The 16,620-nt window shown below is 44.8% G+C and overlaps 1 protein-coding gene across 5 annotated transcripts in view; it reads right to left on the bottom strand.

The window, feature by feature from the left end:
* The window catches only part of LOC147890892 (RNA helicase, ATP-dependent, SK12/DOB1 protein), a 257,780-nt gene that overhangs the window by 210,916 nt on the left and 30,244 nt on the right, over positions 1-16,620 (bottom strand). For all 5 annotated transcript variants that reach the window (XM_087389232.1, XM_087389233.1, XM_087389231.1 and 2 more), the window contains exon 7: positions 9,185-9,336. In XM_087389232.1, the coding sequence (XP_087245358.1) occupies positions 9,185-9,336 (152 nt within the window). The remainder of the gene's footprint in view (positions 1-9,184; positions 9,337-16,620) is intronic.

The following is a 16,620-nucleotide window of genomic DNA, read 5'->3' as shown; positions in this document are numbered from 1 at the left end:
TGAGAACATAATGGGATGGCTTTTGAAGAAACCCACATGTAGAGTAGACTTCTCTATGAAAATTCCCTTATGATCCTTCTTACAACTTTTACTAATAGGGGGTGACATTAAAAAACCTCTCTCAACCTATCTTCATGAAAGGGTTTCTTCAAAGAAAACTCATTGAAGCAAGCCATCCAAGTAGTTTTGCCAGCGAAACCCCTTTGAAGTAGGTCTTCCAAACTACCTTGGACAGCACTTTTAAAAGTGACATAACTTTCACATCCAATGTCCAAATATAGTCATTCATCCACTCAAATTAATCAGAACACCCCGTTTGAGCACATCTATGGAGTTAAATTTTGAAAAATCTTGCATATATAGTATTAAATATTACATGTATTTTATGAGAGTGATATATAAGCCTAAGTTAATACTTATTTATAGTAATTTAAACTTCTTTAGAAACATGTCCATAAATATCTTGTTATTTATGTTTTAAAAACACTAGAAAGATATTGCCATATGATATAAAGGTGTTAATAAGTAATTATATATGTATAGTATTATTACATTGAGAGTGATTATGAGGGATGTTTCTTAAAGAAATTATTTTTCAACACTTTTTTAAGGTAATAACACGGGTACAAAGGGATGTATATGAATAAGAAAATTTATGTTGTGTAAAAATGAATGAGTGACTAGTATGTATATTTTTATGATAAAGGGATTGTTATGCTCTAGCCGAGATAGCATGACCTCGGATAGATCGGTGGGCATTTTCTCTAAGGTGACCAACTTTTGTAATAATTAATGTGCGTAATTAAATGGTCAAGAGAAGTAACTGCCAAGGTCCTAGGTGAGGGCGTAATGGCATTGACTAGATAGTTCTAATAGGGCTTGGGCCTAGGTGCATCTAAATGTGCAAATTGCCAAGGGGCAATTGTTTTTAAAAGGAACTCCAAGAGAGGGCCAAGAACTATCTAGGGAGATGTGGGTCTCAAGGATAAACATGAAGGAAATACGTAGTGATGTTTATGAAGGAATAAAGAAATACGTATCATGCCCTTGAGAGTTGGCTGGGAGGATCGTAATACTGCCATCGCCCGTGAGTCTATTGAGTCAGTGCATCGGTTCAGCATCAAAGAGGAACAGCAGAGCAATTCAGGAGATAATTTATGACACTTGGTATCAGAGCCAGAAAGGCAGAGCGATTTGGGGCAGTCCTGGATAAAGCGATTTGGAAAACTTTGCAGGCTGCGCACATACGTGATTTCTACTGGTGTCGGCAATATGCATGAAATGGGCCAGGTCGTTAATTGAGATTATGCCGTGACCCTTTGGTTGCTCAAGGGGATGAACTGCGGCTTTCTGTAAGGCGTGAAGGGGAAGTCACATAACGAACAGGCGGTGAATAGTTTTTTTGTTCGTGACAGTGGGCTGATCGAGACGCGTCGATTGAGATATACGGGCTGGGAATTAGTCGCGAAAGGCGATTATCAGTTGAAGAATAATAATTGTTCAAAGCCAGTCAAAGAAGAATCATACGTGTACATGGTCGTCGCTAACAAGTGATTAGTTCTTGTGGAGAAATTGAGTTTTATAAAAGTTGACGACGGTTAGCAGAGGGTCGTGTGGGCATAAATCTGTTTGACGGTCGGTATGGGAAGGAAGTTACAGCCTGTTCATCGAATGAACCAGTTACTCGTTGGAGTAAATCGTTGATTGACCCTGATTTAAAACGAAAGTGGGTGTTGATGCGTTCAGTACAGAGTTTGATAGCCGGTGTATGAAAGTACAATTGTGGCCTTGTATCTTCATCAGGCTGTGAGCAGCGACCCAGACTACCTTGTTTTCCCCTGCCTGTGCGCCTTCCGTTTTCGTTTGGCCTACCGCGTGCTCCGTTCTGTTGCTGCCCCTGCACTTGTGCTATATTGGTGGTGTGACTTCTGTTCGAGTATACCTCTTCGACCTGCCTGCTGTCTTCTTCCTGGGCTTCTCTTGTTTGAGCTCGTGTGGGGCTGGTCTACAAGAGATCAAAGGCTGCTTGCAGAATTGGGGAGACAGCCGTTGCGGAATTCGAGAGAGCACATCGAGTCCGAAGAATCCCAGGGAGCACAGTTTTTATATCGCTTTCCAGTTTTTTGTTTGCAGTTTATATTATTTAAAAAAAGCAGAAAAGTAAGAGTGAGAAAAGAATTTTTTTTTTAAAAAAAATTTCCCTTTCAACGAAATGGAAGCAGAAGGGCAGAGTTCAAGGGTGAATCCTAGCGAGTCTAGAGCTCAATCTACACAACAGATGTCACATCACGCAACACCTACATTGATTGGTAGGATTTCAATATTAGAGGATGCTTTACAGCAGATTATGAACCAGCAGCTTCAGGTGAATGCTGGTCAAAATGAGATTAGGGAGATGGTGCAAGTCTTGTCGGCTAGACCGTCTAGGATTGACAAGGGCAAAGCTCCAGCAGAGCCAGAGCCCAGTGTACATTCCTTAGAGCGCGCAAGGGTCAAAGTGCCTAATATCGCTAATTATAGACCGGAGAAGTACGCTGGTCGGATGACCGAGCGCAGCTCTGATGTGATCGAGGTTTGGTTGCACAAGTGGGAAGAAGCCTTCGCCATTTGTGAGATTAGATCCGATCTAAAGAAAATCCGCGAGGCCACACACCTGTTTATTGAGGCAGCGGACAGATGGTGGATAAAGCAACAGAAGGATCAAGTTGCTCCAACCACCTGGGAAGGGTTCAAAGCTGAATTCAAGAAACACTTTCTCCCACCTGATGAAGAATCCCGAGCTTGGGATGCTTATAGAAATCTTCGTCAGAGGAGCTTGTCAGTGGCAGAGTACACTGACAAATTTAGGGAATGTGTTATGAAAATAACAGACCCTCTCCCTATGTCGGTTCAGTTAAAAGACTATATCTATGGACTGAACGACAAAATAAAAATGGAAGTTCGGGCTAAATATGTGACTACACTAGATGAATCTATAGCAGTAGCCCTGAACTATGAGGATGCCAGAGGCAGATCTGGTGGATTTGTGAAGGCAGGGACTCAGTATGAGCACCCAAGGAAAGGGGGATTTCAGAGGAAATGGGTTTCAAAGACAAGTGTCTCGCAGCCAAGTGGCCAACCCAAGCAGGTGAAGCCGGTTGAGGGACCAACAAAAACAAGTACCACCGTTGGGGTGAAAAGGAAAATAACTCCAATGGCAGCCCGGGCTTGGTCAAAGTCCTCATTGACCCCTGAACAAAAAGAGAAAGCTAGGAAAGAAGGATTGTGCTTCGGCTGCCTTCAGCGACATCAGTGGAAGGATTGTCCACTGAATAAAGATCGTCGCACGGCTAATATGATAATATCTGAATGCGACGTAGAAATGCAGGAGAGTCCCAGTGCGGAACATATGCAGATGCAACTGGCGGGACCTTCTCAGAGGAGATAGAGGATATTGCAAGGCGCAAACCAACAAGAATCCTGGACCGAGGAACAATGCAGATACGAAATCGGAAGATACCCACGGTGTTGGTTGCATGGCATGGTCAGCCTCTATCGGAAGCTACCTGGGAATCCGTATACCAGTTGCGGAGAGCATTCCCAGATTTCATCATCGAGGACGCTGATGCTTGAAGAGGGAAGGAATGTTATGCTCTAGCCGAGATAGCATGACCTCGGATAGATCGGTGGGCATTTTCTCTAAGGTGACCAACTTTTGTAATAATTAATGTGCGTAATTAAATGGTCAAGAGAAGTAACTGCCAAGGTCCTAGGTGAGGGCGTAATGGCATTGACTAGATAGTTCTAATAGGGCTTGGGCCTAGGTGCATCTAAATGTGCAAATTGCCAAGGGGCAATTGTTTTTAAAAGGAACTCCAAGAGAGGGGTGAAAAAGGATGCATCTAAGTAAGGGCCTAAAATGTAGACATGTGGCCAGGAACTATCTAGGGAGATGTGGGTCTCAAGGATAAACATGAAGGAAATACGTAGTGATGTTTATGAAGGAATAAAGAAATACGTATCATGCCCTTGAGAGTTGGCTGGGAGGATCGTAATACTGCCATCGCCCGTGAGTCTGTTGAGTCAGTGCATCGGTTCAGCATCAAAGAGCCGAGATAGCATGACCTCGGATAGATCGGTGGGCATTTTCTCTAAGGTGACCAACTTTTGTAATAATTAATGTGCGTAATTAAATGGTCAAGAGAAGTAACTGCCAAGGTCCTAGGTGAGGGCGTAATGGCATTGACTAGATAGTTCTAATAGGGCTTGGGCCTAGGTGCATCTAAATGTGCAAATTGCCAAGGGGCAAGGCAATTGTTTTTAAAAGGAACTCCAAGAGAGGGGTGAAAAAGGATGCATCTAAGTAAGGGCCTAAAATGTAGACATGTGGCCAGGAACTATCTAGGGAGATGTGGGTCTCAAGGATAAACATGAAGGAAATACGTAGTGATGTTTATGAAGGAATAAAGAAATACGTATCATGCCCTTGAGAGTTGGCTGGGAGGATCGTAATACTGCCATCGCCCGTGAGTCTGTTGAGTCAGTGCATCGGTTCAGCATCAAAGAGGAACAGCAGAGCAATTCAGGAGATAATTTATGACAGGGATCTAGTTCTAGTGAAAATAAAAGTATTAAAACCATGTTTCCTAAAGAAATACAATTTTTTAAATCTCTTGAAAAACATGCTCGGATAAACTTGCTCATAGGTTTTTGCTCGTAAAATTAACGCATCCCCTCTTCCACTTCCAAGCACTCGGGCTTGCATTCCTTCTAGATAGTACTATTTTCAGTATTCGTATTGTGTGCAATGGTGAGCATATCACCAGCCAAATCGTGCAATACCTTCACTCATCCTCCATAGTCTTCCCAATAGCATTGGGTATCCCTGCTCATCCTCCATCTTGACCACAATGAACATGACCATGCAGTATGGTCCACTGATCTTTTTGTTAGGGCTAGACCCTGGTATGGCCTTGCAGCATTCAGTTCATTTGGGACAATTAGGTCAGTTAGTCATTGTATGACTATGTACTAATAGTCCTATACTAGATACTCTTGTACTTTTCACTTTCTTGTACTCAGGTCAATCAGCATGTCGCCGCTCAGGTCGACTTCTTAGTCCATTCATCATCCCCCTGTTTCTGCAACCTTTTGAGTTGCAGTCGTCGTCTCTCTGCAGAAATCGCTCTAGATTTGTTCGTGACTGCCTTTCTTTGAATGATGTTGCATGGCTACCTCTAATACAGCCATCATCTTCCACACTGCCGCCATACAAGCTTAGCCCTGTTTTTGTGCCAAAAATCTATCATCATCGCCATACAACATTTGCAGGACCTTCATTGATACAGTCAAATCTGTTCGATGCCACTCAAGATCTATTTGTCGCTGTTCAACTATTGTTGTTTCAATAGCCTACCACAGGACCTTTTTGCTACGCAGATTTGATGTGGAGCTGGCTAATTTGTTGCACTTTTTCTTGGAGGCAATCTTGATAAGAATTGGCCCTATTTTTGCATTAAATTGGGTACACTTGCCCTCAAAACTTTGGAGCTTTTGCTTCATTCAGTTTCTGCTTTAGGCCCTCATGCCTCCCGGTTGTTTTTCGTGTGCAAACTATTGTTGGAATCAGACACTTGCACTCAACTGCAATGCAGTCACTCGCTTCAGATAGAAATTTGGCGATTGTGCATTTTTTGTTTCAATTGAAATGGCAACTAGTGATCTTTTTGGGATGCTTTCACCTGAAGATAAACTTGATGACACCGCTACCCATGTTGTCCTACAAAATGCGTCATGCGTTGGTAGCCAAAAACTTGGGGAATGTTATTGCAAGCTTTGATGCTGGACCTCCAACTCCAATACCTACCACTCCACTTGTCATGTTAGGTGTACTGTTCTTTTACCTCCCACTCAAGAACAGGCCAGATGGGATGGTAGAGATGCACAAGCCCATGGTTTAATCCCTCACATCAAGTCATGCAAAACTTTAAAGGATGCTTGGGATAAATTGGCCTCTTTATATCAAATCCGTAATGAAGCAAGAGTTACATACTTGAGAAAGCAATTGGATGCCTTGAAAATAGATGAGGGAGAAAGCATGGATGCATACCTAACCATTGGCCAACATTGATGACGTTGTGCTAGATAGTCCATCCTCTACACTTGGTGGACTTCCAGATTCCTAGCACGGATTAGGAACCACTCTGAGGTTGGTAGCAATGGGCAATCCTAACCCCTGTACCTTTGACCAGCTTGTCACTTTGCTATCACAGGAACAGCAAAGGACTGTCTCAATCAATGCTGATCAAGCATTTGCTACCCACCATAAGGGTGGTAAGGGAACGCAACAAAGATATCTCTGAAACCCAGGAACAATTCTGGTAACACTTCTGGTGCCAATAAAAATGCAGGCAAGAAAAAGGAAAGATGCAACACTCTAGAAAGCCAAGACATGACATTTTTGAATGCAGGAAACGCATTTAAACAGAAAAGAAAAAGAAGCAGCCTAGCCTTGCACGTGAGAAGGATGAATCAGCAAATATTGCTCATCATGATTGGGCTTTTGTTGTCACAAGCCAGTGTAATCCTTCGGTTTACAACTGATGCATTGCTGTCACTGATGCATTTAGTACTTGGTATTTTGTTAGTGGTGCTTCCAAGCACATATCTTCATGCAAAAAGTCATTTCTTTCTATGGGTGATGTACCTAACGGGGGCACTGTGTCTTGTGCCAATAATGCTTCTGAGTTATTGGCCAAGTTGAACTTACTTCAGAATCTAGCGATCCAATCTCTCTTCAAGATGTTTTATATGTTCCAGGAAGAAAAAAGAATCTCATATCTATTTCAGCTATTGCTACATCTAAATATAGAGTTTCTCTAAAGGTTACCATTGTGCCATTTATGATTTCAGAAATGGGAACACCATTGTCATCACTGGAACATTTACTAGAGGTCTTTACAAACTTAATGCCTATGAGAGAGAGACTGTTGCAAAAGCGCTTGCAGATTTCCTCTTGCCCTTCATGCTTTTACAGATATTGATTGGGCAAGATGTTATGACAATAGAGTGTCACATAGTGGCAAGTGTTTTATGCTTGGCACTTCATGTATATCATGGTTCAGCAAAAAACAGCCTACAGTTGCTAGTTCTAGCTGTGAAGCTGGGTGAAGGGCAGCTTTTACAGCTATTGTGGTATGTATCTGGCTCCGGAAACTACTTGCAGATCTTGACGTTGGTCAAATATCTCCCACCACTATCCACACTCACAATTAGAGTACTTTAGCCATTGCATGTAATTAGTGTTTCATGCAGACACTAAGCACATTGAGGTTCATTATCATTATGTCAAAAGAACAACTCTTAGCAGGTGATATTCAATTGCCTTATGCTCCGACACAAGACACTTTGGTAGATATCTTCACCAAAGCAGGTTGCTATATCCGTTTGGATGAACATGTGCAACCACAGTGTAAATTTCAGGAATCTTTGAGATGTTTCCAAAGTACTTCAGTCATACCATGGAGGGGGGTTTGTTAGGACTAGAACCTAGTCTAGCCTTGTAGGCCTATGACAGTTAGTTCTAGTTAGCATTCAGTTCATTTGGGACAGTTAGGTCGGTTAGTCATCTTATGATTTTGAGGACTTTGTCCTGTACTACGGCTATGATACTCTTGCACATTTCGCTTTTTGTACCTGCAATAGACGTATTGTTTGTGTTTTTGAGTGAACTTTTGGTCCTGCCTGCTCCAACACTTTATGCATACATGAACATTCAACATCCCTAAGCATACACTTCGCATCACCAATCTCGAATCCACCATGCAAATTATGAAAGAAGGTGGCTTCAAATTTTTCAACTTGAGCCACTTTGGGACTTCCTCCAATATGATGTTTACTCTAAGCCTCCCATCACTAAGCGCTCCCTTCAGCATATGATTCTATTCAATCATGGGTCACTTCCACCCTAGTGATCAATGCATCCACAGCAGGTCCTTCGTTGATTGATGGATTTTGAAAGAACTTTGTGTAGCGGGGAGTGAGTTCCAACAATTGCCTAATGGAAATCATCAGGTTCAATTTCTAGAATTTATCCCAGGCCATCTTGATTTGATTCTGCACCACTTAAATGCCTTCCCAGTCTCCTCTTGCTGCCTCGATTGCAACAGCCTAAAGTTGAAGATGAACTATGTGACCAGCCCTAGGGCTGCATAAGTCCTTGCAATGAAGCTGCATGCTGATTCCATGTGTGTGCTGGACTGTTCTCTGCTTAGGATCATCTCTAGAGATTCACAGGTGTGCACGCTCTATGCAAGTCTGATCTAGGAAGGTGGCTCCGATACTAGTACCGTACCTAGAGATCATAATTTTGGGACTTAAATTTTCCATGGAGAAATCTGCCCAAGACGGGAAAACAGACCTCTTGCCCTATATTATAAAATACAACCAGCAGTCTGAAATCATTATTACCTTGTCTAGCGATTTCTCAAAAGTGATCTTCAGCTCATGTATAGTATCAACTGTCTTTTTCACACACTGAAGAGACTGTTTTATGAAATATATGAGACCATTATCCTAGAAGGTCACCACACATTTAGAAAGTCCAATTCAAAAGAAATGATGTTTATAAACTGAATGGGATTATCAATGTATAATTTTGCAAAGTGACTCTTGAGAGCATCATAACTTGCTTCACTAATGCAAACCCTCTAAAGATCCACACGTGCTCAATCCTCCTCTCAAGTAAAGTTCCAAATTTGTTTCCCAATTTTATTTGTGTTTTCAATCCAAAGCTTCTGATTTTTCCTAACAGTTCCTATCAGTTTATGCAGCTCTCCTAAGAGAAAAAGTGATTTCCCATTCACAGGCCAACTTCTGAACACCCACACACTTTAAAAAGCAATCCACCTCTAAAGTAATCTAAAATTTTATGGTTAGTGAAATCTCAACATAATTGTATGTTTGCGCAAATGCAAAGGACGACTTCTTGCATCTCTTTTTTTTAACTATCATAAGATTGTGAGAAACTCTTAAAATGAATAAACAAGAGCTCCCAACTATCTGCATGAACATTGTCTTTGAAGTAGCTGGAGGAAGAACAATCACATTATCATGGCTCCAAGTCTTCTTAACATTTGAACTTACCAACACTTGTATGCTTAAGGGTCTTACCGTCCTTTGAAAAAAAGCTAGAAAAAGAGCCTACCTCAGTGCCTTTCTTTTTTTCATCACTTGTTTTAAAAAAAATCTTCTCTTTTTTTACATCTGCAAGAATGTCTTCAAGAATAGTGACTTCTGCCTCAATTTCCTCTTGATTGCTTTCCGCAGCTTCATTTGTTAATTTGCTTGATTCTTCCTCTGGACACAAAATGCCTTTACTAAATTAGAAAAAGGCAAAACATGGCAAACGATCAGCACATTACCAAATCCTTTTTTATACACCTAGAAAAGACACACACCCAAACTTCAAACTAAATTGAAGAGTAGAACCTTGTGGATTGGTTGCTGCATGGTTATGGCTCCATGAAGAGGAATTTTTTTTTTATGATCTATGTTTGCATGTGTGTGGCCACACGTAGACGCGCCCAGTATCACCCATTAAATGGTAACACGCTCATAAAATGAACATGTCCACAATAACAATGGATGGAACATAAGCCATAAAATCTCTTCTCATTAGATTTATTCTATGCCCTTTATAAGGAATTTGGGAAGGAATCCTCATTAATCTAGCACTAGCAAAACAAGAGAGCACCTAAGTGTCAGGTTCTTTGACTTTTCCTTCCTACCCTTTGATTTGTGGATGGTTTGATGGATGAAATGGTATGCACCTTCATGGGAGATTTCATGAGGCACAACGCTTCACAAGAGCTGCTCTTCATTCAGACACACTAGCAATATAATGTACACCCTCTCATAGACAGTCATACACTTCACAAGGGGTACACACCCTCTTCATGCACATACCATTTTGTGCACAATTCACACGGGATACACAATTCTTCATGCACACACCATTTCATGCATACAACCTTTTACCCTATATAAGAGAGGCAGATTGTATTAAACAATCACTTATCTTTCAAATACTTTAATACAAACTTTGTTGACTCCTTTCATTAGTCTCTTTCTACTCCCTCACTCACTAGGAATATCAATTTACTATGATTTTGTACAATGGTATCACCGCTGTCCAAGAAGACATTATGTCAATGGGGAGATCCACTTAATCCCATGTGTTGTTTTTGTAGATCGAATCTAGATCTACCTCATGGCTCTCATCCAATGCTCATTGTGTTGAGCATCCTCAAAGCTATCAGGTTCTTTTGCCTCACTACATGTGTTCATCCATGCTGTATCGGCATGTTGTACTCCTTAACCGAGACTGAAAATGCCACCCTTGTTGGAATGGTCACCTCCCCATCTGCAATCCTCCATATGAGGAGAGCATGGGGGGGGTGAACCTAGACAGAAAAGATAAGGGAGGGGGCTGCCACATGAGCAGCACCTCACAAGGAAAGGACAGCCATAAGGGGCTGCCACATGGGCTCATGTCGTCTTCCTGGAACGTGGGAACGCCATTCCCAAGTGGAGTGCCTACCGGAAACGCCAGGGAACGTGGCCGGAACGGCCAGGGAAAGGCCAAAACGTCTAGGGTTTGGCGTTCCCAGTTTAGGGTTGCGCAAAAGCATATATAGCTGCCGACGAGGGTTTTTCCCACTCTCTACCCTCCCTCCCACTCCCTTCTACTCCCTCTCCTTCCACTCAGCCCCCTCCACTCCCCCTCCACTCCCACTCCCACCCCACTCTTGATGAGGATCTCTCTTGGGCAGTTCCAGGTCTCTTCACACAGACTTCGCATCGAGAGCGGCAGAGCAGAGCGACTACCCAGGGAGCGGCGCATATGCACACTATGTGACATACAAGAGGTTGAGACAGAGGAGCATTTCATCTTCAGGTGTCCTGTGTACTATGAGATCCGAGGACGTTTCCACTGCCTCTTCAGAGATAGTTATGGGATTTTAGCCCATTTCCTCTCCTACCCAAACCAGCGGTGTTTGGCAAGTTTCATTCATGAGGCACTTAGACACCGCGAGAGGATACTCCGAGCACGGAGACAGGAGCAGACTTCTTCCTCGGTTGATCCCTCTCAGAGCTCTATCACGGAGTTCTTTCAGCTAGATCACATGGACCCCAACGAGACGAGGCCTCGACATGACCGTGACTCGGAACCCGTGACCCGACAGCTCAGACAGAGGGTCGACACACAGATCACACTTGGAGACATCCCCTCCTTGTTTAGAGTTGGAGCCCGACCGACAGGGGTCACAGTAGCCCTAGTTAGACGTAGAGCTACGACCAAGAGACGTGCCAGGACCGCACCTCTGAGTGGCCGACAGCACTCTATTGCCGACTTCATGCCTCCACTGCCTCATCCATCCTGATATCTTGCTGTTGCTGGGGATGATGATGATATTGATGATGATGCTCAAATTGATATATAGTCGACCACCGACATCACTATGTTGTACTTAGGACTTAGTACTACCATTCTGCATTTTTGGCATTTTGCATTTTGCATTGGTATGGATGCTCGTTTAGTAGCTCCACTACCACAACTCGTTGTATCAGGATTTTCACAGTCTCATAGACCCATCGGTCTTCCGAAGACTTTAATAAACTTTCTTTCTTTCTTTCTTTCTTTCTCCTTCCACTCCCTTCCATTCAGCCCCCTCTCCTTCCACTCCCTTTAACTCAGCCCCTCTCCTTCTACTCCCTTGAACCTTCTCCACTCAGTCCCCTCCCCTTCCACTCCCTTCTCCACCCCTTTCCACTCAGCCCCCTATCCTTCCACTCAGCCCCCTCTCCTTCCACTCAGCCCCCTCTCCTTCTACTCCCTTCTCCACTCAGCCCCCTCCCCTTCCACCCCTTTCCACTCAGCCACTCAGCCCCCTCTCTTTCCTCCTCTTCTACTCCTTTCCATGTGATTTGATGACGTGTCATATGACGTGGCGTTCCCGTTCCCATTCCCACGTTCCCCCTTCCCGAAACGTTCCCATTCCGACCCCCCCCATTCTCGAAACGTTCCCGTTCCTTAATAACTATGGCTTCAAGGGCTGTCTGTACGGGCTGGAACAGGCCTCGAATAGAGGCAGACAAGTGGCGCAACTGTACGGAGCAGTAAGGATGGTGTGCAGACCCGGGACAGGTGGCGCGCAACTGTACGGAGGGGCTAGATGAGGCCTGTTGGAGCAGCAAAGGAAGCTGCCATGAGGCAGGGACCTGCCATTATATAGGCTTGTCCCTTGCCTTGATTGGAGGGCCAATGCCCTAGAAGAGTGGGCCCAAAAGGCCCCGGTTTGTGAGCCCTAATAGGGCTGGACCAGCCACAGACAGGTCGGCCAGTTTGGTGCAGGCTGGTCGGTTTTTACCAGCCCCTTGGGGGCCTATAAAAGGAGGGCTTCCAGCCCTCATTCATAATCACTTGGAGCAGCCCTCAGGACAGCAGACAGGAGCAGCAAAGGAAGAGCCTTAGGCCTACATTCAGGAGGACAAGGTGACCTAGGAGAAGCTGCAGACTGAGCTAGAGTGGCAGCCCACCTAGGCTTGCTTCCGGACAGCAAGGTGGAAGGCATCTAGACAGAGAGTCTACATATGCTCGAGGTGGAGCACACGGGCTCAGAGATCTAGAAGTGTCAGGCTTGTAGTAGAAGGACCTTTTGGTATTGTATCCTGTCCTAGTTTCTGGACGGACGGAAATATAAAGTGTTGCTTCTAGATTTGTCTCTGAGCATTGTCTATTTATTGGCTTGCACATCTATGCACATAAGTTGAGAAGTTTGTGATTCCACACCCCACACCACACTGTGTGAGCTCCTGGGCAATACTATTAGTCTTCCGCTGTGTGTACCCTCTGTTGGGTCATTTCTAACAACCCCAACCCTGTGGGAGTCTCCGAGAAGAAGGGGGAGCCCCTCCATTCCCTGAGCAAAACAACCCTCCTAGCAGTAGCTGCCAGAGAGGATCCCTGCATACTCGTCTAGATGGCCATCAAAGTATGTATAGTGTCTGGCCATATAGTAGCCAAAATGTGGAAGGGGTGAACCTGGGACCGTAGAAAGCCTCTCTGCATCTGGCTCTCGAAATATGCCATCCTGAAATCCTCGCCGGTATCTCCCAAGAGTCCACCCAGGCATGAACAGCCCTAAAGGGTAAGATTGGAACATCATCCAGTGAACATGACTCGACCAAGTGTCGTCTGATCACTATCTGAGGGCCTGAAAGAGAAAGCCAACTAAGTCTGCAGCTCCTCTAACCCTTCTTCTCCTCCTCGAGTAGGCCCAAGAAGAACTCTTATGGTGCTCCTGTCTGCTCACTTGGTGGCTGATCTGCTGGATGTGTTTATGGGCCAATACACCCCCCTTTTATAGGGCTGGGCTGCCCCCAAAAAAACGACCCAGAGGGGGTTTGTACCGACCCCTCTGGCCGACCTGTCCTCTGCCCCCCCACCGACCTGTGCGGCACTCAAAACCAGGGCCACTTGGCCCTCACATTAATGCTAGGGACCAGCCCTTGACCTGCCCATGACCAGGTCTGGTTGGCTGGTTACAACCAGCCTCAACCATGCTGTCCATGGCCGACATCAATGCTGGTCACCCTGCTCCATATTGCGCCATATTCAAAGACCTGTTGCAGGCCGTACACCTGCCCACAGACCCCCGCCATGCTGCGCCATCATTCAGGACCTGTTGTAGACAATGTGCCTACCCACTACCCTGCTGTACAATCTCGCCATCAAGGCGCCTGCTACCCGGAGCATCCTTGCCATTGTTGCTGCTCTTCAATCGCCTCTTGCCAGGCCAGATCCAGGGCTTAATGCCCCCGTCATCTTTCCTGCACAAAGTCGCCATCTGATGCAACCTTGGAGCTACAAGTATATCCTCAGAAGTGCTGCCTATGTGACAGCCCCATGCCTCTCTTCTCTCTCTGGTCTACCCCCTTGATGCACAGCTCATTTGAGGTCTCACAAGTAAGGAGGTGACCATTCATATTCCAACAGAGTGGAATCCAAAAAAACAGCAGTATCATCTGCCAGCTCACTATCCAAAAGCTCCTCTTCTCGTCTCAATGGGAATCTCGGCCCAAAAATATCATCTCGAGATCTAATGTAGATACTCATAGCTTCAGCCACAAACAAAAATAGGAAGGGGGCAAGAGGGCATCCCTGGCGGTCTAATCTGGAAATCTGAAAACTCTCTCCCCTTACCCCATCAATTAGCACCTGGCTGTGGGTTGATTTGTATAAATAGGAAACCTCTCTTATCCATACATCTGTAAAATCAAAACAAAGAAGAGTGCCCTCCAAAAAGTCCCAATCTACTCTGTCATAAGATTTCTCAAAGTCCAAGAGTAGAATGGCCAGCCTTTGGCCGCTCTGCATAGCCCACTCTAAAGCTTCCCAAAATAAGAAGATATTATCAAAAATGCTTCTACCATGCACAAAACCAGTCTGCGTATCATGAATAAGATCTAGAAGTATGGGCTGCAAACGCAGGCTTATTGCTTTGGCCAAAATTTTGTAACAAATGCACATCACTGGATGCACCTTTTACCAACACAAAGTTTAGGACTGCACCCTTGGCCCTTCACAAGGACAAGTGCCCAAGTTCAGATGGACTTTCTCCCTCCTCCTCTATTGCCCTTTGCGATATGATTGGCAATCACATTTGTATAGGCCATCTCTTCAAATAGAGAGCCTCCTGTGCATGTATCTCTCAAGCTGTTGGTAGAGTTGTCACTCTACAAAGTTTTAGGAGCTTGCTAAAGCTTTTGAAAACTCAAGACCAGTAGTCATCAAAACGGCCTACTTATTACTGGTCTCATTCATCTCATCCCAAAAGCAGAATGCAGAAATTTAGTGTCCTAGTGGAGGCCTATCACTCTCTAACTCACATGTCCGGTTTCACCAAGACAGGAATGCTCTGCCAAATAGCCTGTTTAGCATCATCACTAGCCTATGTGTCAGGATCTACTGTGAGAAGGGAAGCATAAAAGTCTGTAGCTATGCACAAGACGGTATCCGGATCTATCTACAAAACCCCGTCTAAGTCAATAAGCTGCGACTCGCGAGACACTCTCTCTACTTTGTCTGGGGCCAAGAGTAGAGAAGACGTGTTTATTGACTCTACCCCCCATCTGAGTCCAGAATGACTCACGGGAATCAAAGGCATACTCTGCTCTCTGATCAAGCAATATCTGCTGTTGAGCCCTTGCTACAACAATGTGCCCTTGAATCCAAGCATCTATTGGCCGTTTCTGCTCATTTCCTCTGCAAGGCTGCCAAATGCTGACAAAAGCCAATCTCCCAAGAATGCCCCTTCTCCTGGTACTAGCGACCGAATGATAAAAGTCACTAATGCCAGTCAGGGCTGAAGCCAAGAGTGAGAGAAACGGCCATCCACCTTACATATGTGACACCCAGATCTATAAAAACTGCCTATATGAGGTCCTCCTCTGCATAAAAGGCATCTGGAATCCTAATCCTGGCAGAGCGTCCTCTCAAATGAGACTTACAGATCATCAATACGACTGGAAAATTATTTGATGTGGAAACCCCGGTGGCAATGCATATTGACCCACCTCTCTCCACAGCTAAATCATCCACATAAATTCTGTCAATCCATGCATGTATAGGCATCTGTGGTCCCCTATTCGACCACGAAAACAGGAGAGATTGAGGCTGAGTGTGGAAAGCATCATCAAACCAAGCATCTCTACCACTGAAACGAAACAAGAAGGCATCCTAGGCTGCTCTCTCCAAGGGGTGAATGCCTGTCTCTCTACCCCCTTTCTTATCTGAAAGCAACTCAATCGTGTTGAAGCCACCTCCAATAACCCAAGAATCTGTAATGGGGGACCAAGAGAGCAAGTCCTTCCAGATAAGGACATTGGTCCCCTCTGTTGTTGGGGGCGTAAAGGTTGAGAATGCCAACCTTACGTCCCCTAATCAAGAGAATAATCCAGTGAGCTCTAGAAAGGATGATCACACCGTATCCAACCACCAAGGGGAAAAAAGACTACAAAACCGAAATGCATGTAACTCCCTTAGTGCCCAAGGCAGGTGACCAAAAGGTGTCTCTTGAAAGAAGTTTGCTTGACTTGGCACAATCTCTAGCATCCAATTTGTGCTCCTGAACAAAAAGAATATCAATGGGACCCCCAGTAACACCTAGATGGAGCTGCTTACAAATTAGCGGCCTTACAACGGCGATCTGGCACACCGCCAAGGCCCTGGATATTCCAAGTAACAATCCTCATCAGTGCGAGGAAGTTGGATGGAACACCTTACCTGAGTAGACTCCCTCCTGCCACCAAGGGGAGGAAATCCACGGGAGAAAGAACCCTACACCTCCGGAAGGGGATGCTCTATCAATAGGGAATCCCATAACAGCATTCCCAAAAGTGGAGGGTACAAACTACTACTCCCCAATGTCCACCAAATTTGCCAGTACAGAGGAGTTCCTATGAATCAAGCCTAGAAGAGTAGTACGAAGAATCCCCGAACTCAAAGAGGATGAAGGAGAAGCAACTCCCTTGCATCTATCGATGGAGGTGGACCGAAGAGCAAAAGAGGCAAGGGAC

Source organism: Dipteris shenzhenensis, chromosome 18 (genome assembly GCF_047967505.1).
Source record: "Dipteris shenzhenensis isolate YYH24624 ecotype China chromosome 18, Dip_SZ_1.0, whole genome shotgun sequence".
Taxonomy (NCBI): domain Eukaryota; kingdom Viridiplantae; phylum Streptophyta; class Polypodiopsida; order Gleicheniales; family Dipteridaceae; genus Dipteris; species Dipteris shenzhenensis.
This window is presented reverse-complemented; position numbering and strand designations above follow the sequence as displayed.